The 27,095-nt window shown below is 38.9% G+C and overlaps 1 protein-coding gene across 2 annotated transcripts in view; it reads right to left on the bottom strand.

Moving 5' to 3' along the window:
• Positions 1 to 27,095, bottom strand: part of kif4 (kinesin family member 4) — a 171,295-nt gene that overhangs the window by 67,639 nt on the left and 76,561 nt on the right. For both annotated transcript variants that reach the window (XM_079584910.1, XM_079584911.1), the window contains 3 exons: positions 11,201 to 11,333; positions 9,750 to 9,808; positions 9,568 to 9,673 (listed from right to left, as the gene is read on the bottom strand). In XM_079584910.1, coding sequence (XP_079441036.1) covers positions 9,568 to 9,673; positions 9,750 to 9,808; positions 11,201 to 11,333 — 298 coding nt within the window. The remainder of the gene's footprint in view (positions 1 to 9,567; positions 9,674 to 9,749; positions 9,809 to 11,200; positions 11,334 to 27,095) is intronic.

Below are 27,095 nucleotides of genomic sequence, written 5' to 3' on the forward strand. Positions count from 1 at the left end.
TATGAGATGCTTAGGGAAAGTTTACACAGCTATCAGAGAACTGTTAAAGCTGAGAAGACTAAGTACCTCTCAGATATTATTTCAAATAATTGTCACAAACCTCATGTTCTTTTTAAAACAATTAACTCTGTTCTAAATACTCCTCAAACTGGCTATAATGTAGCATCGTCTGAGGCCTGTGGAAATTTCCTTCATTATTTTGTTGATAAGGTGGCCTCAATTAGAGCAATCATCTCGCGTCCTGTATTTGACCCCTCCATATCTATACAGTGTGCAGCTGTTTTTTCCCGATTTTAACCTGTATCTATTACTACTCTTACAAGGATTGTTGCACAGTTAAAACCCACATTTTGTCCTTCTGATATTATCTCACCTCGTCTTTTTAAAGAGGTGTGGGACTCTATTGGATCTAGCATCCAAGAAATTATTAACAGCAGCCTTGTTTCAGGTTTTGTACCAGTTTATTTTAAACAGGCAGTGGTGCAGCCACTTATTAAAAAAACGAATCTGGAAACATCAGTACTATCAAACTATCGCCCTATCTCTAAACTTCCTTTTGTCTCGAAGATTTTAGAGAAGGCAGTCCTTATTCAGTTACAGTCCTTTTTAGATACACATAGTGTTCTTGAAGTGTTCCAATCGGGGTTTAAGACATGTCATAGTACTGAATCCGCACTTCTGAGAGTTTTTAATGATCTTTTAATTTCGACTGACTATGGAGATTGTGCAATTCTTATGCTTTTGGACCTCACAGCAGCATTCGACACAGTCGATCACAGCATCCTTATTTCTCGCCTTGAACATGACGTAGGAATAAGGGGCACTGCGCTAGAATGGTTTCGGTCATACTTGTCAGAAAGAGATTTTAGAGTCAGTTTTGGTGGTTTTACTTCACATTCTGTGCCTCTCACATGTGGAGTTCCCCAGGGTTCGATTCTCGGGCCGATTCTTTTTTCACTCTATCTGCTCCCCCTTGGATCCATATTAAAAAAAGACACAATATCAGCTTCCATCTCTATGCAGATGATTTGCAAATCTACCTGCCCATCAAAAGAAATGATGCTACTTTTTTAATAAGGTTAGTTGACTGTTTTAATGATATAAAAACCTGGATGGCCCTAAATTTTTTAAACTTTAACGAGAATAAAACTGAAGTCATGATTCTTAGACCCAGTGGCACATCTGATGTTTCCAAAATAGATCTGGCCACTTTTCAACCTTATGTAAGGTCGATTGTAACTAACTTAGGAGTGAAAATGGATTATGATTTTAAAATGGAGAAGCAGATAAATTCTGTGGTGAAAGCCAGTTTCTTTCAACTTAGACTACTTACAAAAATTAAGCCACTCTTATCCTTCACAGACTTCGAAAGGGTTATACATGCGCTTATCACAACTCGCCTTGATTATTGCAATGCTCTGTATGTAGGTGCCAGCCAGGCCTCCCTATCTCGTCTTCAATTAGTTCAAAATGCTGCCGCTCGCCTCCTCACTGGAACTCGTAAGCGCGAACATATCACCCCTATTTTAGCTTCTCTTCACTGGCTGCCTGTTAGTTCTAGAATCGTTTTTAAGATTTTGTTGTTCGTTTTTAAAGCTCTTCATGGACTTGCTCCTGTTTATATTACTGAGCTGTTAAAGCCACATGCTCCGTCAAGGTCCTTGAGGTCCGCAAACCAGTTTCTCCTTGTTGTTCCTAAAACACGGCTAAAGAGCAGAGGGGATCGAGCTTTCTCAGCTGCAGCACCTAAATTGTGGAATGCATTGCCTCTTCATGTCAGACTGGCCCCCAGCCTCGCAGTTTTTAAAGCGCAACTTAAAACTCATCTTTATTCCTTAGCTTTTAATCAAGCATGATAGGCGTTGAAATTGTCTGTTGTAGTTTATCTATTTACTGTTTTAATGTCAATGTACAGCACTTTGGTCAACTTGTTTTTAAATGTGCTTTAGAAATAAAGTTTGTATTGTATTGTATTGTATTCTCAACTCGCTACCTCTCAGCTCAGAGACATACAGCAAGAGTTAGGCATGAAAACCATGATGCAACAGCAAGATGTGGCGACCAGATGGAATAGTACTTTTCTTATGATGAAAAGTCTACTGGATCAGAAGCGCGCGATTGGTGTGTATGGAGCAGATCATGAGCTACCTGCGTGTTTAAGTGCACATCAGTGGGGCCTCATTGAAAACATGACCACGCTTCTCACTCCATTTGAACAATTATCGAGGGAGATCAGCTCACATCAGGCTACTACTGCGGACGTGATTCCGTCTGTTGTGGCACTGAAACGTTTGCTGAGCAAGACAGCTGACACAGACAGTGGGGTCCACACAGCAAAGCACACACTACTGGAAGCTGTGAACAAGCGATTTGGAAGCGCCTTCTCTGAGCCGCTTTACTATTTGGCAACGATCCTTGACCCGCGGTACAAAGACCGTTATTTTGACAGTCACCAAGCAAGCGGCGGTAAAGACGCTCCAGCAGCAAGTGGACAAAATGACGCACAGCGCTACGGAGACACCAGACACAGAAGAACCGCAAGAGAAGATGATAAGAACAAGTGACGAGGGTGGAAAGTCGCTGCTTGACATGCATGATTTACTGACAATTCTGGAGGAAAACTCGACCACGGAACAGCAGGCAGGCCTGACAAGCCACATAAGTGTGCAGGTATAGTATTATCAGACCCAGTCTTTCATTCAAATAACGAAGTCTTTTGTGCAGTTCTTTTTCATTATTAACGTGCTGTGAATTCTATAGAGTTATTAAAATAATAAATTTACTTTAAAAAAAAAGCTAATTGTTATAAAGAAAGAATATTGTTTAGTAATGCTTCTCTGCCCCCTTGATGTTGACCTTAAGCACTGGTCATCTCCTCAGAGCAAAGTTCATCAAAGCTCTTAAGGGGAGGAGAACAGTAATGTCCAGACTGCTGGTAATTGATCAGACATGCATAGTAATACACTTGTCTACCTTCCTGTAGGTGCATGGGTATCTGAGTGAGCCCCTCATCCCCAGAAATGAGAGCCCACTGCAGTATTGGAAAAGCAACATGTCTCGCTTTCCTGCCCTGGCTAAAGCAGCGCGCAAGTACCTTTCAGCTCCATGTACAAGTGTAGACAGCGAACGTCTCTTCTCTGCTGCATCGCATATTGATGATGAAAAGAGAAACAGGATCCAGTGTGAGAAAGCAGAAATGCTTCTCTTTGTAAAAAAAAAAACCTGCCTTTGGTGATGAAGTAGGCCTGGACTATAACTTACTGCACAGTGTTAGGTGGAAACCCTGTTTGTTTGGGAAATTTACTTTTGAGTAAATTGTTGCTGCTTTAAATTGGAGAATGTACAAAGACCACCATGTCTTTTGGATTACGGTTATGTTACAGTTCTCATTTTTGTTTGAACATTTTTATAGATGGGTCTTAAAATTGACTTGTTTTTTTATGTTTGCTTGGTAGAAACCTTGTTCAGGGTTTGGACATTCACATAAAAATGTGCACGAACAGTCAGGATATGTGTTGGATATTTTGATTTAGCCTTTTTCTCAAATTTGAGTTTAGTGCACAGAGCTGAAACATGTTGCCATGAATACTGGCATGCTTGATAAGTGGTAAAAGTTGGTTACTTATGTTTTATGGTAGCCCTGTAACCTTGTTATTTGGAAATAAAATACATTCTTTCTGAAAATAAAGGAAGAAATTCAGTATGTACAAACTTTTATCATCTCAGAAACATTTTTTAAAAACACATCGTAATCGGTAAATATCGGTCATTGGCCATAACAGAAAAATTAATATCGGATATCGATATCGGCCAAAATTTTCATATCGTGCATCCCTACAAATATTGTTTTGTGGCTCTTTAATGTGTCGTGACAGATCACTGTAGAGGTACAAGGTGTTTTTGTGCATGCTGACCACATCGTAACACTTATTTATATAGCAACAAATAAATATAAATAAAATTAATTGAGCTACTCAAAATTACCGCAAGAAAAATTCCTTGACCGCGACAGCCCTACTTTCCGGATGCACTGTATCAGTCTATTTCATCATTTAAATAGGGAAACTGAAACTAGGACTGCAGATATACAAACTAAGAGCTGCGATTGGTTACCACTTTGAATATCAAACAAGCATTCCAGTCGGCTCATGTTATGATCAGATGAAAATATTTGTGCATTCGAATGCTCAGGTAAGATGACAATATTATAACAGCCTTCTGTCTGTACCATCTTGACTTCTTTGCTCACTTTCAAAACTTTGTTCGCTAAGCTGAACAGTCAATCAGATTGATCTCGCTCACCAACGGCATCTGACTAGAACCAACAGTGCAGAACACACCAAAAAAAACTAAGCCGGCCGATGCTCAAAAACAGCCTGACGGTCAACTTGGTGTCCCGGCCTTAAAGGTGACACGTGTCACAAGACATAAAATAAATCTATGGTGTCCCCAGAATGTGACAGTAAAATTACTCCTATTCATCTCATTGACTTGCCTGTACTGTCATGTTTGACTTTTACACAAGTTGACAATTCCCAGAGGTCTTTATAAGACAGCTGTGACATTTGTTGGTTAAATAGTGTTCTGTGCTCATCTGCAGCCAACGACAGAACAGTTAGCATGCTTTGCTCGAACCTTTGCCATTGCGTTAGAACCGTTACACTGGTGTCGCTTGCAAAAACCAAATGGGCACCACGTGGAGTGCAGATTAAGGGCCGGTAATATTATAATAAGATCCCCTTTCTACATCAGAAGGGGAGCGAAATCTAATCGGCTTAATTTTTTATATGTATGCAGAGAAAAACTTACCAAAACAAAGTTACTGGGTTGTCACTTTTCACGTTTTCTGGGTTGGTAGATGCACCGGGGACCCAATTATAGCATTTAAACAGAAAGTCTCATTTTCATGATCGGTCACCTTTAACAAACCTGTGGTAAGCCACCATCACTGCTGCACTAAAATGTGTAGGCTAGAATCTTTAGCACTTCCCTTTATCAGGAATCATTTACTGACAAAGCTCAAAAAGTCCGTAATCTCAGAACATTATTTTTCACGACCTCTATACTAGAGCTGAATTCCATGAGATGACCATCTCTTAAATGCCTCTTTGGATGTCCTTACGAAGATTATAATCACTACAGTACTTCTGAACATTTTGTCAGTTACCTCCAATTTTAAATTATATTTTACTAAGATTAGTTATGATGGGAAGAAATGAAAAGAACCTGCATTTTTGAAACATTTATTTTATATCCTGACAGTTTGCCATATTCTCTAGTACAGGGGTTTTCAACCGGTGGTCCACAGACCCGGCGGCATTGGATGTGGTCCGTGACAGGCATTCCAGGCTACTTAATTTCACAATTAAAATCCCTTTTTCCATAATTTATTTTGGAGAATTGAATGAAAATATCTAAAATAATATAGAGTTGAGATTCAAACTGACTCAGGATAGGCTAGCTTTGCACCTATCAGGTCTATCCTATGCGTTGCTAACGTTGCGTCCCTAACGTCATATGTAAACATTCATCTTGCGCGCGAAATAGACATCTCGGAGTTAAGGAAATACATTATTGAGGTTTCATTGAAAAGACGCTTAATATTGGTGAATTTCAATTTGGAGTTTAAAAATTTAAAGTTAGCTAGTCAGCACCAGCATGGATCGCTTTTTAGTGAGGAAAGTGACAGATGTCAGGACAGATGGACAGGCTTCTGCTGCTGCATGCTCTTCAGACAAAGCTACAACTTCTGAGGAAACAGGGAAACGTAGTGGGACACGAAAAAGAAAATACAGTGAAGATTGTTAAATATGGATTTACAGTAACGACTGACAAAACAGGAGAGAGGTACCACTGTGTTTTGTATGTTCAAAGTTGCTTTCAAATGAAACCATGAAACCGTCGAAACTTTCTCGTCATATGGAGACACATCACAGCTTCTTGAAAGCCAAGCCTATTGAGTACTTGAAAGTACTTCAATGATTCTGATGAGTGGCGCTGTGACAGCAAATGGATCCTGCTCCCATTCAGTGATGCAGCAGCAGGGTCAAGCTTAACTACTGTAGAAGAGGATCAGTTTATAGAGAGATGTCCACAGACTCTGTCAGGAGGCATATGTATGATACACAGCCCCTTGTGAAGTTCTGGATAAGTTGCCAGACAGAATTTCCAGAGCTTACAGTAAAAGCAGTGAGGTGTCTTTTACCCTTTCCAACTACATACCTCTGTGAGAGCGGTTTTTCCACACTGGCATATCTAAAGAACAAGTACAGGGCAAGGCTGGAACCAGAGAATGATATGAGGCTGTCACTATGTACCACTATATCACCACGAATAGACAGACTGTGTGGAAGTCACCACGCCCAGAAATCCCACTAACAGGTAAGGAGTTAGTGAACCCCTGTTGAAAACCCCTGCTCTAGTAGGTTCTTAAGTAGTGGAAGAGTAGCTTCCGGTTTAAAGCGAATAAATTTAGGATATTAAACGGTTTAATAAACCGATTTAGACTAAACATTTATTAAAGGCTATTATTCACATTTACTGTACAAGGACACACCCTTTATGGTTTTATTTCCCTAACATACACAAATGAAGTAGATGTCGTAGCCTATTCAAAAAAAGTATGGGTCGCATACCAGTATTTTATTTTAATTCAAACTCTAACAAACATGTAAAGCACATTAGGAAAGCAACCCTCTACAAAGCGAGGAAATCACTCGTATATGTAGGGGTGTGACGGTTAGTATATAACCGTGAGACCGACGGTTATAGTTAAACACCGTCATTAGAACTCTATAACCGCCAAAACCGTGTTATTAAAATATTTTTTACAAACAAAAAAAAACAAAAAAAAATACTTTTTTAGATAGGATCATAATATGCGCAATACATCGGGAGACATGGTTTTTACCACTTAATGAAGTTTTGTTTTGTAAATCGTCAGAAATGATTTTTACCACTTCATATAAGTTTTGCTTTGTAAGCCTTTCCTTAAAGCGAATTTCGTTTTGTACAAATTGTACCTTAATTTTAATAAATGTTTCATCAACCAATTGCATGTATTTAATAATATAGCAGACAATATAAAAACCGTGACATTGAGGCGCCGGCGCGCCGCGTTCACTTGCATTGCGTTGTGAACTAGAGCGCATCTCATCGTAAATGAATGAAACTATGCCTATGCAAACTATGCCTATGCATTAAATATCTTTGCTACATCCTTTCTAGACGGGTGCGGCTTTGAGAAATCTTGGAGATCTCCCTAATAAACGGAGGTCTGAAATATCTGCCCCTTTACCGATCAGAGCGCGCGCTGACACGGAGTTAACCCGCTATCTCCAAGAAGAACCAATTGACTCTACGGCTAATCCACTAGCATGGTGGGGAGACACACGCTATCCGCTCTTAGCAAAATTGGCACGTAAATACATGTGTATTTGTGCTACAAGCACAGCATCAGAGCGAGTTTTTAGCACTGCGGGTAACATAGCTACCCCTGTCAGATCGTCACTAAAACAGAGTAAAGTGAACATGTTGGTGTTCCTGTCACGGAACTTTGAAGTCGAAAAAGATTAGGAATTTAAAATGTCATTGCACTTTTTTTGTTTCCTGTATTTAGTTAGTTTAATTAAGGTATTATCACAACAATCGTTGTTCGACTTTTTTTTTCTTTGATAAAGGTATGTAGATTTTATCATTTGTAATTTAGGCCTACTCATTCATTTTTATGCAGCTCTTATATAATTTAAGCAGCCTACGTTTTTAAAAGGATTTGTTTAGTGTGTGTGATTTATTTAAAACAAAGCATGTTCATTGCTTTTTTTTTTTAAGGATAAAAAAAAAAACCCCGACGGTTAAGTTACGAACCGTCACATTTGACTCACATCATAACCGTCATCACCAATTCTGAAACCGGCACACCCCTACGTATATGCAACTAAATTTTCATGCTAGGCAACTAAATGTCTATCATTAGCCATTGGCTAATAAATTGTTCGATTTCACTAGCCAGTGTTTGAGTTAGAGGCCAAGTGTATATTTAGCACAGATCTATTTTCACTCATCTTGAACACTGACAGAGCACTTGAGTTTAGTACTATTCCAATTCATCTCAATGGATGCGCAGCGTATTTTACTCACTGTTAAACTAATGTAAAGGCGCCCTATTTGTCGTCGCTTCGCTGAGAGCGCCGTTTCTCACATACGTGAGCTCTCATCTTTACTGTGCGTTCACACCGGACGTGATTAGCACGTCAAATTCGCGCCTGCCGTGTCTAGTTATACGCCTGACCACTGTGTCCATTCGCGCGTCAAGAGCGAAATTGACGCACGTAAAAACACAAGTTTGAAGCGAAATAGAGGCGAAAGTTTCAAAAGTTTCGAAACCCGTTGGCGGTCATCTTTTTACAAGATGTGTGATGTTGATAGATAATTTATTGAGAGAACTTTCTTATGGCGAACCCAATTTGGCGAGTTTTTCACCATTTGCTCCAGGAGCTGCGTCTGGATGACGGTTGCTTTCAGCGGTACTTCCGCCTGTCCCGCGCCCAGTTTGATGAACTGCTGTCCCGCATCGGAGCGGTCATAATCCTATGTCACTTTATGCCACGTGAAGCAAGCAGGCTCCTGATTGGTTAACGCGGCACGAATTGACGCAGAAGTTCCGATTTTTTAACTCGGGCAGCAGACGCGAATTCGCGTCAAACGCGTGAATGCACAAAAAGCACTATAAAATCATTCGCGCGTAACGCGCCAGATGATCAATTCGCGCGAACTTGCCGCAGGATTTTTTTTACGCGCGTAACACGTCTTTGCATTGACTTAACATTGAAATCACTCGCGCCTGACGCGCAATTCGCGTCTGGTGTGAACGCACCATGAGAAAGTTCAGTTTTTAAAAGCGAGCAGAAGCCACTGCCAGTTTCTTCGGTAGTGGGCGGAGCTAATGTGCAAATGGCAATCTTATTGGCTAGCACTCACCCATTAGTCCATGTTTTGATTTCAGAAAATTATTTGGTGAAATCATTCATTCATTTATATATATATATATATGTGCGTAGAGGGTGGGAAAGCAACCAGATCTGTCTGCATTTCTTTATATTTTAAAAATGTTTAGACAAAACTAGAATGTAGTTTATCTTTTGAACCATGTTTGAACTAGGGCTACACTATTAATCGTATTTTAATCTTGATAACGATTTTTGCTTTTTCAATTTTATTTATTCAGTGTTTTACTTCATCTGGTTAATCTGGCAATTATGCACACACACTGTGGTGGGGCCAGTAAAACGTTTGCAAGGAAAGTAAAATCTGTACCACTGGACCAATCGGGAGATGCTTGGCACTGAGCCATGTGCCACTTTCAGGATGGAATATATCGGTGTTTCCGCACACATATAATTTACTTGGGTGGCAAATTATATTAGGTGTATTAAAGACCACCAAAGTAGATCTGATAAGCCGCTGCAGAGAAACAAAGCGAGAGAGATGTCCCATTTCCACTCTTTTAAAGAAAATACATTCTCCACTAAAAGTTTTCCACCACAACGGTAAATTTCCAGTCAATACCTGCAGATCTAGGATGAGCTGTTGAAGGTTCTGGATCACCTCCATATTCTCCTTCAGTTCCTGGTCTTCCAGAGTCTCGACCACTTTCTTTAGGTCCACCTTACACCTGAAATTAGAGATTCAAATTACTGAACACATTTTTGAACCATTGGTTTACAGATGGGCAAGACATTGGTACTTACGCTGAGTGCTGCCTCAACTCCTCTAGCTTGCTTTGCAGTTTCTCATTTGTCTGCTCCGTCTAAAAGAACAATTATTAAATGAATGCACAAAATTTGAAGATGAATGGTTAAACAGTAAAGTTAGGCAAAATTGGCCAAAGCTTTCTGGATCAACATGCCAGTGGTGGGTAAATGGAGAAAATGTGCTGGCCATAAATGTTTTGCAGGTCATTAATCTATTAGTCATTTCCCCTTTTTTTATTTTACGAGTAAACTGTGCAGGACATTGGTCGTTCTCAGCATTAAAAATTAAGTTCTGTTAAGATTAGGGATGTTAACGATTAATCGACGATCGATTAATTGTCGATAATACATTTAATCGATACAACTTATCGATCATCGATTAAGCAGGTTAATGCACGTGCGTGCTGCTCAACCACGCAACAAAGCGAGCGTTTTGTTTGGAACCATTTTACACCTTCATTATGACTAAGTTTGCGCGTTCATTTGCAGCCTTTTCTTTTGTGCAAATGTAAGTTGTAATATTGTTTATTTTGTGTATGCCTATCTATATCTGATTTATCTTATATTGGATGCATTCCTTGAATTAATGAGTGATCAGCTTCAGCTCAAACAGCATTGCACGACTAATAATGACTAATAATAATATTGGGAGGACTGTCATATTACATAACATTATAAAGAGAACAATATTGTAATAAAACATTGTGCATTATTGGAGTTTAATTGCAGTGTCGCGTTGCTCCAGGAACAGAAATCCACGACTAATAATAACGATGAATAATTTGGGACTGACATATTACATTAAATTGTTGTGAATGCATTGGGTTTAGTTGCCGTCTTCAGTGCCTTGTTCCAGGGGAGAGCACGTCCACATCAGTCACACATTCTGCACGCATCTGAGGCGGCGCTGGTGACACGTTGTATTAGTAGTAGTCATTATATTTGATTATTAAATCATGAATTTAATTAAATGATCAATCACATCGAAACATTTTACAATCCTACTAGACCTTTATTTAGATTAAAAACCATTCTCATTCATTTGGTGAGGAACATTTGCAGACCCTGTCATGCTGTTGGCCATGCCACTGCAGCAGACGCAGAAATTGATCGTTAATTTAAACGACGATCGATCATGGGAATTTGTGAAAATTTTCATCCCTAATATACAAGCAATATTTTGCTTTTTATGTTAAAGACACTATTGATACCGTGAGAAATCTACATTCTCAGGAAAACAGCCGCTTATCAGTTAATCGATTGATAATGTCAATCGAACAACGATAATGATTAATGAATTAATCGATAATTTGCATTCCTAGTTAAGATGCAACCGTCACAAAAACAGTGACATCCACTGTAATTTTATCGCACCGTAATTTGTTGCTCTGTGCTGCATGAATAAAACTAACATTCTCTGAACTACACAGCTAAATTATGATCCTCACCATGATGATCCTTTCAAACATAAGAGCAGTTTGTCCAACGGCCTCACTCAGCTCTCGACTCAGCTTGCTGTTTTCATCTTGCAGACAGCGATTCTGCTCCAGGATCTTTGACACATTCCCTGCTGGCTCAGACCTACAAATCAAACTCATCTTTAGATTTAGATATAATGAACACTCAAAAACTGAGCACAAAGCAGTTTTTATATTTAATGACAATTGTTTCTACTTCAAATCAATTCTTATGCTTAAATGTAATCGATGAAAGAAAATTACATATATAAAGGATTCTTTTTTTCTAGGTAACTAACGACCTATGGACATTAAATGCTTTCCTGAGATATATGTAGTTACACGACATGCTTACAAGCCGTTTTATTAATGTATTTCTACTGTTAAAACAGTGATTTAGATATTACATGAGACATGATATATTTCAGTAAGTAATATCGTTTTAATGTACTACCTTCTGATGTTCATACACTTATTTTGTGCTGCAACTAGTAGTAAAGTGGAACAGAGAATTGATTTGTGTGATGTGGCCTGAACTGCGATGGCTACAGCAATCTGTCAGGCCACATTAAAGGAGAACTCCGGTCAATTTTAACATTGAGCTCAATTTTTAGTAAATTTGGAGTGCTGTCAATACAGAGAACAACGACAAAAATCGGTGTTGCCTACACCGTGTTATCCTATTTTTAAAATTTGCACCCTATTGACTTGAATGGGGCAAGTTTTAAACCTGCTTTTATCCTCTTAACATCTTTGATGTGTCATTACAAGTGCCCAGCCATGTGAGTGATTCCTTCAGAGTGAACACGAGTGAATCTGACTGCAGTAGATGTGAAATATATGAATAAAAATGATGTTAACTCAGCCAGCAAATACCTGTATTTAGTTCCTGTTTTCGGTGGAAGTCCAAAGTAGTCGATTGTCGAGTTCACGCGCGTGATCATAGTAACTAAACCTATGCGCGTGAACTCGACAATCGACTACTTTGGACTTCGACCGAAAACAGGAACTAAATACTGGTCTGTGCGCTGGCTGATATAACATCATTTTTATTCATATCTTTCACATCTACTGCAGTCAGATTCACTCGTGTTCACTCTGAAGGAATCACTCAACATGGCTGGGCACTTGTAATGACACATCAAGGATGATAAGACTAAGAACTGGTTAAGTTTAAAACTTGCCCTATTCAAGTCAATAGGGTGTAAATTTAAAAAAGAGGATAACACAGTGTAGGCAACACCGATTTTTGTCGTTGTTCTCTGTATTGACAGCACTCCATATTTACTAAAAATTGAGCTCAATGTTAAAATTGACCGGAGTTCTCCTTTAAAGAGCGTCAAAACGACATTTCAATTTGAATGCTGAGAGTTACGTTCCTTAAAAGTAACAAGACAAAGCTTATTTCAATTATGGGAATTGGATGAGAGAGGTGCACTACAAATAATGGTTAGTTAAGTTTTATTCACGAGTCAACAGAAAACCGCATAGGCTAAAAAAATCTTGGGATTTAAAAATCAATATTGGTTCAAATCGATTCATTAATATTGGTTAACCCAGACCTAGAAGAAACAATTAGATAATTAGAAATGTGATTTCAATGCCTTATGTGCAACCTAAATATTTGCATTCATATTATCTGATTGTTAATTACCGTATATCTAAAAACCATTTATAGAAATTGAATGTAATAGTTTGGCCTCTTTTGTTAATTCTTACAATTTTTATTATAGTAATGTTCCACGTGAAAGGATTTCTTGTATAGTTTACAGCAGGGATAAAACAATTCAACAAAGGCATCAGTAAACTAATATAGAATGTTTATTAATACACATTTGAGTGATTGAGAATGTAAAGTTGATGAAAATTTTGTGCAGAATCTTTTATTCTTTATAACCTCCAATAATCGCTGCCTGTAAGCGCTTAGATTGTCACCTCCCTACTGCAATCTTTGATGTCTGAATTCATGATGTCCTTCATAGGGTCAAGATTTCCACTTCCTGCAACAGCAAAGCACCCGCATAACAAGACTAGACCACCTCCATTATTGACCATAGAGATGGTGTTCTTCTGCTCATAAGCTGTGCCTTTTTTGCACCAGACATACCACTGACTCATGGCTCCAAAATGTTACAGTTTGGTCAAATCACTCCATAAAACATTCTTCCAGAACTCCAGGTATATCCAACTGTATATCCAATATACACAATTTAGTGGATATACACAGGTATATCCAATTGTTAGTGTGTGTGGAAATCTTGTAGCATAAGACTTTCTAATGTAATAAAACAACTTGTTCTCTATAGCTTTTGTGAGAGCTCTTTTGACTTTAGCACATGCATGGGCTAAATGTATGCAAGTTTAACATCACCAGCTAATTCAGGTATGTTATAGAGTTTCCAAATGCTTAATGGTGTTTTAACAATTTTGTACCATACCATACAAACAAGTGAAACAGCAGCATTGAATAGGGGTTGAATTATTATGACAACTGTATTAAAAGAAAATCCTATAAATCAAAAGCATTGCATTATATATTGAGATCACTTAATTTGCCACTAAACTTGCTAAACTTGTATGCTTTTTTTTTTTTACTATCTTTAAAAAAGGTTACATTTATATAATACGGTCTACGGGGGTGGTTTTAAAAATTTAGATTGCAACTGTATATAGCAGAATGGCGCTGCACATCTTGCACTTAATGGGTTAGTTCACCCAACAAAAAATTAATTCTGTCATTAATTACCCTCATGTTGTGCCAAACCTGTGAGACCTTCGTTCATGTTGTAAACACAGTGCTTCAAAACATTAAGGTCGAACCACTGTAATAATAATAATAATTCGTTACATTTATATAGCGCTTTTTCGGAGACCTCAAAGCTCTTTACATAGAAGGGTGGGGGGTGGGGGGGTCACAACTGTAAACTGGAGGGACTGTAGTCAGTCACAAAGTATTTTAGCGATGTCTTTGCAACATAATTGCCCCTTTTAATGTCCAGAAAAGTAGTAAAGACATCGTTAAAATAGTCTATGTGACTACAGTGGTTCGATCTTAATGTTTTGAAGCGACAAGAACACTTTTTGTGTGCAAAAATGACATTTCAACAATTTCTTCTCTTTTGTGTAATTCTTCGGTGTTCACGTGAGCACCGCGTGAACGAGTGTGGTGCTGACACAGGAGCCGGCATTCTGACGTAAAACATTGAAGCACTGCGTTTACAACATGAACGAAGGTCTTACGGGTTTGGAACGACATGAGGGTGAGTTATTAATGACAATAACTAATGACAGAATTTTCTTTTTTGGGTGAACTAACCCTTTAACAGTATTTTCAGGATTGCTGCACACTTTTAAAGTCAAATTTAAGGCTTTTTAAGACCTTTTTAAGACCTGAAGAAATCAAAATTAATACATTACATTAGGGGTGTGAAATATTGACAAATTTATCTCGTTATTTTCAAAGTTTTGTTAATAATAATTAGACAATATTTTACTGATTGTGTTTTTGTGCTTATGTTCAGCATAATAATTGTCATGCTTAAATATTCTCTATATTTACATTGAAATATGATATATGTTAAAATTGTGCACTGGCCCTTTAAGAATTGCGACTGTAAGTGATGCGTTTGAGCGTCCTTTATAGGAAATAGAGTGGAGTCGCACAGTTTTCTTTACCGCATCCGTGAAATTTAGGATTTAAGATGATATTTTGTTTATTTTATTTGTTCGATTTACTAACGAGTCTGGATTAAAGGAAGATTTTACCTGAAGAAAACTGTGTATGTGAATTGTTTTTAGTGGACACGGAGCGAGTTAACTGAAATTCTTGCGATGCGCACTCACATTAGTAAAGAAAACTAACTCCAGATGGATAAGGACGTGTTTGACACGAAGATATATGGATGTTTTTAAGGAACAATGGATCTTGAAGTGTATGCCAGGTGCAGTTTCGTTGGAAAAGGATGTGCTAGGATTACCCCAGAGGTGCGCAATTACCTGCGATCTAACGGCGATCAATTACCTGCGATCTTATTCCAGGAGGATTTCTGAGGTAAAAAACGAAATGTGACAGAACAGTTCAATAAATAATATAAGGACACTGCCTTGATTTGATTCTGGAGGTTAAATAAGTGATGATATTATGAAGAAAACTGAGGATTGCACTCGTACTAAAAGATCAGAAAAAATGACTGAGAAAGCAAAAGAAGAAAAGTTGCAAAGACTTGTGCAATCAAGGAAAGCTAAACTATCTCAGCTCACAAGTAAATCTAAGGAAATTGAACAACTTATGGATGATGCTGCAAATGTTGACACTGTTCAAACTAAATTAGAAACTGAACAAAGATTTGCATAAAGATTTCGGTCAGTTGAATCATGATATTGAGGAATTTATGTCTGATGAAGATTATGCAAAGGACCAGCATACATGGTTTGAACCAAGAGCCTTCTCATGTGAAAGATTCATTGATGCAGTCAACAAGTGGATGAAACAGATTGCATAAAATGCAAAACAAGCAATACAGTGTGATCTAGAAGTGAATCCTGATGATAGCATTTCCTCTGAGTCAGTGACTTCAAGTAAGAAGCATAAGAAACATGGATCAGTAGATGGCAGATCTACAGCTTCTACCACTTCTTCTGCACGTATATCCGCTGAAGTAGAAAGAGCTGCACTACTTGTAAAACATGCTGCATTGAAGAAGAAACAAGCTATTGAACGACAAGAAGCTGAACTAAAGGCTAAAAGAGAGGAATTTGAGCTAGAAGTTGCCCTTGCAGCATCAGATGCAAAAATCAAAGTTATTAAGCAATATGAAAGCAGTCGGTCTTCATCTGTATGTCACAAGGAAATAGATCTGGAGTCAGGTAGAATAACTGCTCATGAAGATGAACTGAAACAAGAAAGTCTGCTTGATAATGTGTTTCAACCTCTATGGCCACAGTCAACTAATAACACCATCCCATGAGAGCTTTCTTCAAATAGAGAGGGAGACGTAGTTGATACTTTATGTAATGCCATGGAGAGGCAAGCCAATTTCACTGAGTGCTTAGTGAAGCATCAAAAAATGTCCATGCTTCCTTCAATTGACATACCCATTTTCAAAGGAGATCCTCTTGATTATAAGCTGTTCATTCGGGCCTTCGAACATGGTGTGGAAGATCGTACTGATTATGATAAGGACCGTTTGTACTTCATGGAACAGTACACAACTGGAAAGCCGAAGGAATTGATTCGTAGTTGTCTACATATGAACCCAGCTGAAGGCTATCTTAAGGCAAAGCAGCTTCTGAGAGAGCATTTTGGAAATGAGTATCAGATTGCAGTAGCATATATGAACAAAGCTCTACATTGGCCCTCTATCAAACCTGAAGATGAAGCACTTCACTTCTTTTCATTGTTTCTGTCAGGATGCTGCAATGCAATGTCAGATATAACTTACATGGAGGAGATGGATAACGCAGCAAATCTGAGAGCCATTGTGATGAAACTTCCATACAAATTAAGAGAAAAATGGTGATCTGTGGCATGTGAAATTCAAGAGAAGCAAAATGTTAAAGAGAAGTTCAAAGATTTAGTTGATTTCATTAGCAAGCAAGCAAAGATTTCTCTTCATCCAGTGTTGAGACTTAAAGGATAGTTCAACAACTAAAGGACAAGATAAGTTACATGCAGAAGCAAGTGCTTACACAGGGCTCAACATAAAAAAAAAATCCCCACTGGCCCCCGGGGCCAGTAGATCAGAGTTTTGCTGGCCCCTTTTATATTTTTACTGTCCCTGAAAGAAACATAAGGAAAAGCATGGGAAACCATTTCTGGCATATCAGAATGGGTGCTGGACATAATAAAACGAGGTTACTCGCTGCAGTTCGCTCGCAGACTGCCGCGCAGGGGCGGACTGAGACCAAAAAGTGGCCCTGGACTTTGACCCACAGCAGCCCACCACATCCCACATCATAACACATTGTCTCATTAATGTGCAGAATAATTTTTAACACTACTTATAGCATAAAAATATTACACAATACAAAAATAAATGCTATTTCAACATTTATTTTTAAATAACACAACACATATTAGATAATATTTGTAAAACAAAGGGAAACAAAATGAAGAACATTAAGACACACAACAATATTAATATAAAACTATCAAGACATTAACATTTTGCATTAACATGAATCCTCGTGGCATAGGCTACTATTAGGCTATCATGTGATATTTAACTTGCTTCTTTTCTTCCAGCTTTTCATCCATAGACAATTATTTGTAATTATCTGCTCAAATAAATTCGCAGTAACGGATCAATATCTCTCTCTCTCTCTCTCTCTGTAAAATTAAACGTGAAAGGGGGCGTGTTTCAAGATACTCAACTGTTGAGTATCGAGGGCAATACACTCACATAAACACAAAACACACTCCTTGTCGGCTGCGGCCGCGCGATCGATTCACTCAGCCATTTGCGTAGAAAATAAATGTAATATGATTTCCGTCATTTTTAAAATATATTCGTGTAGCCTTCCGAGTGGGCCGGCCCACATTGGCCAGTCTGCCCTTACGGTGAAAAGCGAAGTATCACATCTACTTGGCGCCGAAATAGTGAAACTGCTGGGAAAAGGGGCTATAAAGACCGTTCCTCTAACGCAGAGCGAGTCGGGCTTTTACAGACGCTACTTTCTCGTCCCCAAAAAGGGTGGTTGTCTCAGACTCATCCTAGACCTCAGACGTTTGAACAAGCGCTTATGAAATGCTCGTTCAAATTGCTGACAACCAATCCTCGCACAAATTCGCCCATGAGAGATTGCATGGTTAATCTCAGTGGATCTGAAAGATGCTTACTTTCAGATACAGATAGCATCCCGTCACAGGCCATTCTTGATATTTGCCTCCGAGGGTCGAGCTTATAAGTACAATGTCCTGACGTTCGGTCTGTCCCTACCTCGCAGGCTCGCACGTTCACGAAGTGCATGGACACGGCGCGCGCGCGCGCTCGCCCCCCAACAACGGAGTATGCGAATACTGAACTACATCGACGATTGGCTGATTTTAGCTCAGAGGCAGAGCTTATAATTCACAGCCGGAATATTAAATAACCTGAAGTAACATTGACACTCTTCGCGCCACTGTGTGTGACGAATTGCTGTTTGTTTTGCTGATGGCCAGTCACTGGCCCGCACGGGCCAGTGACTGGCCAATCAGCTAGCCCGACATACTCTTTTACTGGCCCCGGGCCATTGCTCATGTCGAGCCCTGGCTTACAAAAAGGCTGTAACAAAAAGGGTATTCACGACTAGTGCTGTACCAACCAATTGACAAAGGTTGAAGATGACGAGAGACTTTCAGTTCAAAGATCACAAAATAAACATCCAAGCAGCCAGAAAAAAATCATGTCTTTGTAAAGGACTGCAGCACAACCTGGACTCTTGTAGGAGTCTGAGAAGCAAGACACATCAGGAGAAAATTGACTTTTTGCGAAGCAAAGGCTTGTGTTTTGGCTGTTTAAAGCATGGTCACGTGAGTAAACAATGCAAAGAAAGACTTAGCTGCAGTGAATGTTCTTTGCCTCATCCAACCATACTGCATATGAAACCAAAGGAAACTGCACGTCCTCAGGAAGACAGAATGGATAACTGTGATAGTCTGTTACAAGTGCATTAATTTGTGCAGAAAAGGACAACAGTGAAGTCATAGATTTTTGTGAGAATGACTGTACTTTGTCAATTGTTCCTGTACAGGTCAAGACAACGAAAGGTCTGGTCAAAATGTACGCCTTTCTCGACCCAGGTAGTTCAGATACTTTCTGTACAGAAGCTTTGATGTCTGAACTGAATGTGAATGGAAGAAAGACTGATATACTTCTGAGAACAATGGTGGATAAAAAACAAGTAAAAACTCACATAGTGTCTGGGTTGGAGATTAGTAGGCTAGATGATGATGAATTCTTTCAACTTCCAGATGTTTTCACACAGAGAACAATTCCAGTTCACAAGGGCAACATTCCACAGCAAAAGGATTTGGAGAGATGGCCATATCTTAACCTGTTAGCCTTCAGCGCCACTTTTGAAAAATCCCCAGAAATTGCATACCCAACCTAAAAAAGATTCAATTCATTGACCCTTCGTCCTAAAAGCTCAAGTATGGTCTCATTTGAAAGCTGACACCTGGCACTTTATTGGAAATGTAGAATGAATTATTGTCATAATGAAAAAAAAATTATGAATAGCTTCAAAGTTGTGTAAGTTATTAGAAATTTATTTTTATGAAACATCTTCATGAAAATTAAATTGAAGTTGGCCCGTCAGCACTCTAGAAATGCACTCCAGCTAAAGACACATGTCTGACCATGTTATATTTAAAATTTGAAGGTGATAAGTCTAAAACTCTGTATTTTGTTAAATGTTTTTCAAGATCATCTCAAATGACTTTATTTTGAATTGACTCTAAAATGCAAACTTGTGTTTATTGTCATCTATTAGCATCTATTCAGTCTATTGTCTCTATTGTTTTGTGGTGCAAACGAGCCCCATTCAGTGTCACTCTCTCCTGCTCACATTTACACCTTTCCAGCCGGCTTATGGCCATAAATATTATTTTCCTTTGTCTCCATTATAATCGCTAACGACTGGCTAATCACGGTGTTTCACCCCCTAATTTCTTTCATAATCTTCACTTCACATTTGAAACTGTATCAAATGCCTTTCTCAAATAAAGAAATATTTCAGTAAGCATTCCGATTTAGAAAAAAAATCATAAAAAATAACAGCTAGATGGCAGGTGCAACTAGAGAGCTAGCTAGCATGTTAGCTTAGCACACCATCAATACACGACAATTTATGAGATTAAAACCCTGTTTTATGCTCCAAACTTACTTTATAGCGCAAGTCGAGTGTTTTAAATAATCTTCTATGAGCTTATTTGGCTTCAGAAAAGAAAATCAGACAGAAAATAAATGAGTTTATGGTATTCTGCATGTTTGTAAAGTCTATATCGATTAGCATTGCATTATACATATAATCTATTATTATAAAAATACCTGACATGGCTCGAAGAACACAGGTAAATCAAATATCATTGCAATCATGTTTATTGTCTTCAAAACATCTTTATCTGCATGTTATAGCGATCTCTGAAAGCTAACGTTAGCTGTGTTTATGTCAGTGACGTCCTGGAAGGTCACAGGTTATTGTTCTTCTTCGTGAGCTCCCATATTTGGAAAAAACTGTGCATAGAGCGCCCTCATTCTGCTGTATGGATTGAAAACACAGTACATCAGAGTATCCAGCGCTCTTTATGTATACATCGACGCATTTGGATATAAATTCAATAAATATTATTCCTGTCTATAGAAATATGATGTAAACCTATGATAATATATCAATATTTCTCCAAATCTGCACATTTTTGAGCCAAAAGCCCTGAGGAACGTTGTTTTGTCACGCGTTCTCATGACAACAGCACGGGAGTTTTTTTCTGAATGGAGCAGCTGACGCTCATAATTCATATTAAAGGTATCGACTCATTTTTTCATTACATAAATCCTGACACAAATTAAGACATAACTGTCACTATAAGTTTCTCAGAATACAATAGTGGTCAAATACTGAAACGTGAGACTTATATATTTTTAATGATGTATAGTTTGTCAAGGTAATAACATTAAATCTGATAGTAACTTTGAACTATTTAAAAAAAAAACGCTTCAGAGCGTCCTCGCTCTGGTGAAGGCTAACAGGTTAAAGGGCACCTATTATGGAATTTTGAAATTTACCTTTCATGTAGTGTGTAACATAGATCTAAGTGAACAAAAACATCCTGCAAAGTTTGAAATATGAAAGTGCACCGTATATAAAGTTATTGTCTTTCAAAAGTAAGAGTCGACTCGGAGTCATTTTTATGAATCGTTAGAAGACCGAAGCTTTTTCTCTGACTAGATGACGTCAACTTGTCAAGTTATTTGAATACGATACGCCCACTTATTGCGCTCCAAGGCCAGGGAAAACATCATGGCGACGAGACGCTGTGTTCTGAAGTGCGGCTCAAAAGCCAACTTTTTTCATCTGCCCAAGGAGGAGCATTTGAAGACTAAGTGGCTACAATTCATATATACAACTATACCACAGAAGTATAGTCCGAGCCTTGTGCTTTGTTCGCGCCATTTTGAAGACGATTGCTTTTTAAATGGAATCAAACTTGGATTCGCGAGCCGGCTGATATTGAAGGAAGGTTCAGTTCTAAATGTATTTGCATCAGCTTCCTCCTCCGTATCATCGGTGAGCAAATCAGGTAAAAATAAATGCATATTATACGAAAACAAGTGTTTTTTGACATTGCATGCACGTAAAACTGTTGTTGGGGAGTCCCTGAACAACATTAGGAACATTTTAAATGTCATAATAGGTGCCCTTTAAAGAGGTTTTTCTACCTAGCATCGAAGCAGAAATCGGATTGCTAATAGCATCTAATGTGCCTGAAGTCATGGATCCTTGGCAAGTTATTAGTAGTAAAGACAATGGACCTTTTGCGGTAAAAACCAAGTTGGGCTGGACAGTTAATGGACCCCTCAGGAACAGTAATGATGTCACAAGAAAGGGAAGGAATGTTCAAGTATCTGTAAATCGCATATCAGTAGCCAGATTAGAAGACTTGTGGCAACAGCAATTCAAGCTGGATTTTCCTGAAGCAGAAAGGGATGATAATCTAGAAATGTCCAAGGAAGACCACCAATTTATGAAAATGATGTCTGAGTCAGCTAAACTTGTAGATGGTCATTACAGCTTGTGCCTGCCTTTGAAGAACAAGGCTGTTCAGATGCCAAATAATCGAGTGGTGGCTGAACAACGGGCTATGAATTTGAAAAGAAAATTCATCAGAAATCCTGAGTTCCACACAGAGTATACGTCATTCATGAACAGTCTCGTCAGAAATGACTATGCTGTTAAGCTGACAGAAAACAATCACAAGCAAACAGATGACAACATATGGTACATACCTCATCATGGGGTGTACCATCCCTTCAAACAAAAACAGAGTTGTTTTCGATTGTGGGGCATCTTTTCAAGGGATGTCGTTGAACCAACAACTTTTACAAGGCCCTAACCTCACAAGTAATCTGTTCGGTGTCATTACAAGATTCAGACAGGAAAGTAATCGCTATTATGGGAGATGTGGAAGCTATGTTCCACCAGGTTCGCGTCCATGAAGAGGATTCAAATCGTTTACGGTTCTTGTGGTGGCCTCATGGAGATTATAATGGAGACTTGGAACACAAAATGGTTGTCCACTTGTTTGGCGCTACTTCTTCACCCAGCTGTGCCTGCTTTGTTTTGAGGAAGTGTGCTGAAGATCATAGCACATTATTCAAAGCTGACGTTGTTGATGCTGTTTTACGAAAATTTTACGTAGATATTGAAATTTATTGTTGAGGATAACCCCTTGAGATGAAACATCTCGTTTTCAAGGGGGTCCTCGAGACAGAAACAAAAAATAATACAACACATATACATTCACACTCGCAAAAGCTCTCCCTCACGGGCTCAACGGGCTGATGGAGTGAAAAACTTGAATCTTGACCAAGAAACACTGCCAATGGAAAGAGTTGAGTTGAGTCCATTGGAATGTTGAGTCAGACACATTTCAATTCAAAATAGTCATTAAAGATCGACCACTCACTCGAAGAGGATTGCTCTCGATTGTCAGCTCTATCTATGACCCATTGGGGTTTCTTGCACCTGAAGTTTAACCAGCAAATATGATCCTGCAGGACTTATGCAGACTGATAATAGGATGGGATGATGATCTTCCAGAGCAAGTAAAACAAAGTTGGACAGACTGGCTCAATGGGATTCATCAACTTGAAATGAATCTCAGGTCTAAAATTTATTTACGAATTCACAGATGAGTGGCCAAAGAACATGACCCAATTGATGATATCTGCAGATGATCCAGAGATCAAGAGGTCAGTGTTGGTCAATTCAATACAAGCCCAACACAATAACAGTTCAGTTAGACAACTGATGAATCATTTCTCCTCTTGGATAAAGCTTCAGCGCATTGTAGCGTGGATGCTAAAATTGAAAACCATGCTGTTGAAACTTGTGCAAAAGAGAAAGACTCTTACTGCTGCAGAGACTTTAACCAACTCAAGTAAAAGCAAGCAGACTGTGAACAAAGGGATGCTAGATTTTAAAGCTGAATAAAAAAGGAAGCAACATTTCTGTTGATGATTTGAAAGAGGCTGAGCTTGAAATAGTGAAATAATGTCAAAGAGAGAAGTTCACTGAGGAGATTTCAGCATTGCAACGTGGACATGCCACAAAGAGAGGCAGTTCGATCTACAGATTAAACCCCCAGTTGCTCAATGGAGTTTTATATGTCGGTGGAAGACTTAGCAATGCTGCTATGCCAGAAGAAAGTAAGCGACCTATGCTTATACCAAAGGATCTTCATGTCACCAACTTAATCCTTCAGAATGTCCATGAGCAAACAGGACACGGTGGTAGAAATCACATGATTTCAACACTGCAACAGAAATACTGGATACCTGGTGCAAAATCTGCAATCAGAAAAATGCTGGCAAGATGTGTTATCTGTCGTTGTTTACATTCCTCAACAGGAAAACAAATAATGTCACACTTACCATCAGACAGGGTGTTGCCAGATGATCCACCTTTTACCAGAGTAGGTGTAGATTACTTTGGACCATTCATGGTTAAACGTGGAAGAACCCTTGTCAAGAAATATGGCGTTATATTCACTTGCTTCGCAATTCGTGCAGTGCACATCAAAGTTGCTTCTTCACTAGACACTGATTCCTGTCTAAATGCTGTATGCCGCTTTGTAGCCAGAAGAGGACAAGTGAAAGTTCTCAGGTCAGACAATGGGACCAATTTTGTAGGTGCTGAGCGTGAGTTAAGGCAATCCATTGAAAAATCTAACAACCAAAAGATTCAGGACCATCTCAGTCAGCAAGCAATTAAGTGGGTTTTCAATCCTCCCACTGGATCTCACCATGGCGGGGCATGGGAGAGATTGATACGCTCAATAAGAAAGATCCTTAATTCTACAATCAGAGAACAAGTTCTTGATGAGGAATGCCTGAACAGAAGCTATTATGAACAGTCGTCCAATCACAGCAGCATCAAGTGATGTAAATGATTTGGAAGCTTTGACTCCAAACCCCTTGCTTTTACTCAAGTCAAAGCCATCGTTGCCTCCAGGACTGTTCGACAAGGATGACCTGTATTCTCGACGCAGATGGAAACAGGTTCAGTACATTTCTGATCTGTTCTGGAAACGCTGGTGTCGGGAATACTTGCCGCAATTGCAACAGAGACAAAAATGGAATAACACGACAAGAAACTTCTCTGTTGGAGATATTGTTCTGGTAGTTGATGACTCCACCCCCAGGAATTCATGGGTATTAGCAAGGGTCATTGAAACCATTCCTGATAAGAAGGGTCTCGTCCGACAAGTCCGCATTAAGACAAAAACTAACATTTTGGAAAGACCCATAACAAAATGCCTCCTGTTGCAGGAGGCATAATGAATATAGTGAAGGCAATATGTCTATAAGAACCCAAATTTGTGTTACTTTGGACTTTAAGAATTTACTAAGGATATTAAAGTAATACGGCTCCTTCTGTTTAAATTTAAGTAATTGTTTCAAAGAGTATGAGAACAATTAGAGGCCGGTAATGTAGGAGCTTAAAGGATAATTCCGGTATTTAACACCTTGAGTCTATATTGTAGTTTGTTTTGGATGAACAAGAGTGGTGGACAACATTTTTTTGACAATGGTTCCTCTCTCGAGTTTTTGACTATAAAAGAAATGGCCATAGACCCATTTAACATTGGAGTCAATGTGCATGTCCGAAAATGTCATTAAAACAGCCAATAATGTTCGTTTACAAAACTGTTAAACTCACCGAGTGGTTAGTGGTGTTCGTTGATGATTATAAACAATATATCGTCGCAATATATAATTCCAATCCGTTTATTTTGCTATAGTGGAACTATTTTTTCAGAACCGTGTAACTTCCGCTCAATATTTGAACCTGAAGCGTTAGCACACTCCCGACCACTTGATGGCGATAACCGATGTTTATGTCTCGCGGGACACTCACGGTCACAGTCGAGTTCAACTTCATATTGCACTGGTCAGTGGTCACATCTTTCAATATGGTTAGAATTTGTGCGGTCAAAAACTGCGGTAAAGAGCTCTGCTCGCTAGCCTTATGAGAAACGGAAGCGAGCAAAAAGACTACATCGACCAAATGTAAACAGCCTCCTTTCCGTTTCCGTTAGCGCATTTATATTAACCTGATATTAACGAGCACTCAGTCCTTCAACAGAATTCAATGTGATTTTGCATTGAATTCTGTGTGCAATTCAATGTGCATGCGTCGCGAGTGAGCGCTGTGTTTGTATTTGAAGCTCCGTCGACTTGATTCATAAATCGTTGATTTTGTTCTTTACACTCATTTATAAACGAGCATTTTCTATTTTTCCAGCGTGTAAACATATCTCCGATACTACTCTCTATAAAAAACAATCGGATTGCTTTGATATCGCTAGTTATATCCAACTTTCCGAACTTCCGTTACTATCTCTAACGATAGCCCGCTAGCATTGCACGCGTGGCCTCGCCTATCGACCGTCTTATTTACACTCGAATCACTGAAATCGCTTGTTTGTGTTGGAGTTTGTGTTTGTGCTTCGAAATCGCTTGTTTGTGTTTGAAGTTTGTGTCTGTGGTCGAACCGCTTTGGTTGTGTTTGGAGTTTGTGTTTAAATCGCTTGTCTGTGTTTGAAGTTGTGTTTGTGCTTCGAATTCGCTTGTTTGTGTTTGAAGTTTGTGTCTGTGGTCGAACTGCTTTGGTTGTGTTTGGAGTTTGTGTTTAAATCGCTTGTCTGTGTTTGAAGTTGTGTTTGTGCTTCGAATTCGCTTGTTTGTGTTTGAAGTTTGTGTCTGTGGTCGAACTGCTTTGGTTGTGTTTGGAGTTTGTGTTTAAATCGCTTGTCTGTGTTTGAAGTTGTGTTTGTGCTTCGAATTCGCTTGTTTGTGTTTGAAGTTTGTGTCTGTGGTCGAACTGCTTTGGTTGTGTTTGGAGTTTGTGTTTAAATCGCTTGTCTGTGTTTGAAATTTGTGTTTGTGCTTCGAATTCGCTTGTTTGTGTTTGAAGTTTGGGTCTGTGGTCGAACTGCTTTGGTTGTGTTTGGAGTTTGTGTTTAAATCGCTTGTCTGTGTTTGAAGTTGTGTTTGTGCTTCGAATTCGCTTGTTTGTGTTTGAAGTTTGTGTCTGTGGTCGAACTGCTTTGGTTGTGTTTGGAGTTTGTGTTTAAATCGCTTGTCTGTGTTTGAAATTTGTGTTTGTGCTTCGAATTCGCTTGTTTGTGTTTGAAGTTTGGGTCTGTGGTCGAACCGCTTTGGTTGTGTTTGGAGTTTGTGTTTCAAATCGCTTGTCTGTGTTTGAAGTTTGTGTTTGTGCTTCGAATTCGCTTGTTTGTGTTTGAAGTTTGTGTCTGTGGTCGAACCGCTTTGGTTGTGTTTGGAGTTCGTGTTTCAAATCGCTTGTTTTTGTGTTTGTGTTTCGAATCGCTTAACTGTTAACGTTAGTTTGCGAGCGTGTGAACATATCTCCGATACTACTCTCTATAAAAAATAAATAAAAAATAAAAACAATCGGATTGCTTTGATATCGCTAGTTATATCCAACTTTCCGATCTTCCGTTACTATCTCTAACGTTAAGTTAGCCCGCTAGCATTTGCACGCGTGGTCTCTCCTATCGACCGTCTTATTTACACTCGAATCACTGGAAGGATACGGGTTCTATCCATGATTTCAGTCCTAAATTAGTAGTGATATTGGTAGCATCACTGCTAATTTA

This window comes from Phoxinus phoxinus (assembly GCF_949152265.1).
Source record: "Phoxinus phoxinus genome assembly, chromosome: 17".
In the NCBI taxonomy this organism is placed as follows: domain Eukaryota; kingdom Metazoa; phylum Chordata; class Actinopteri; order Cypriniformes; family Leuciscidae; genus Phoxinus; species Phoxinus phoxinus.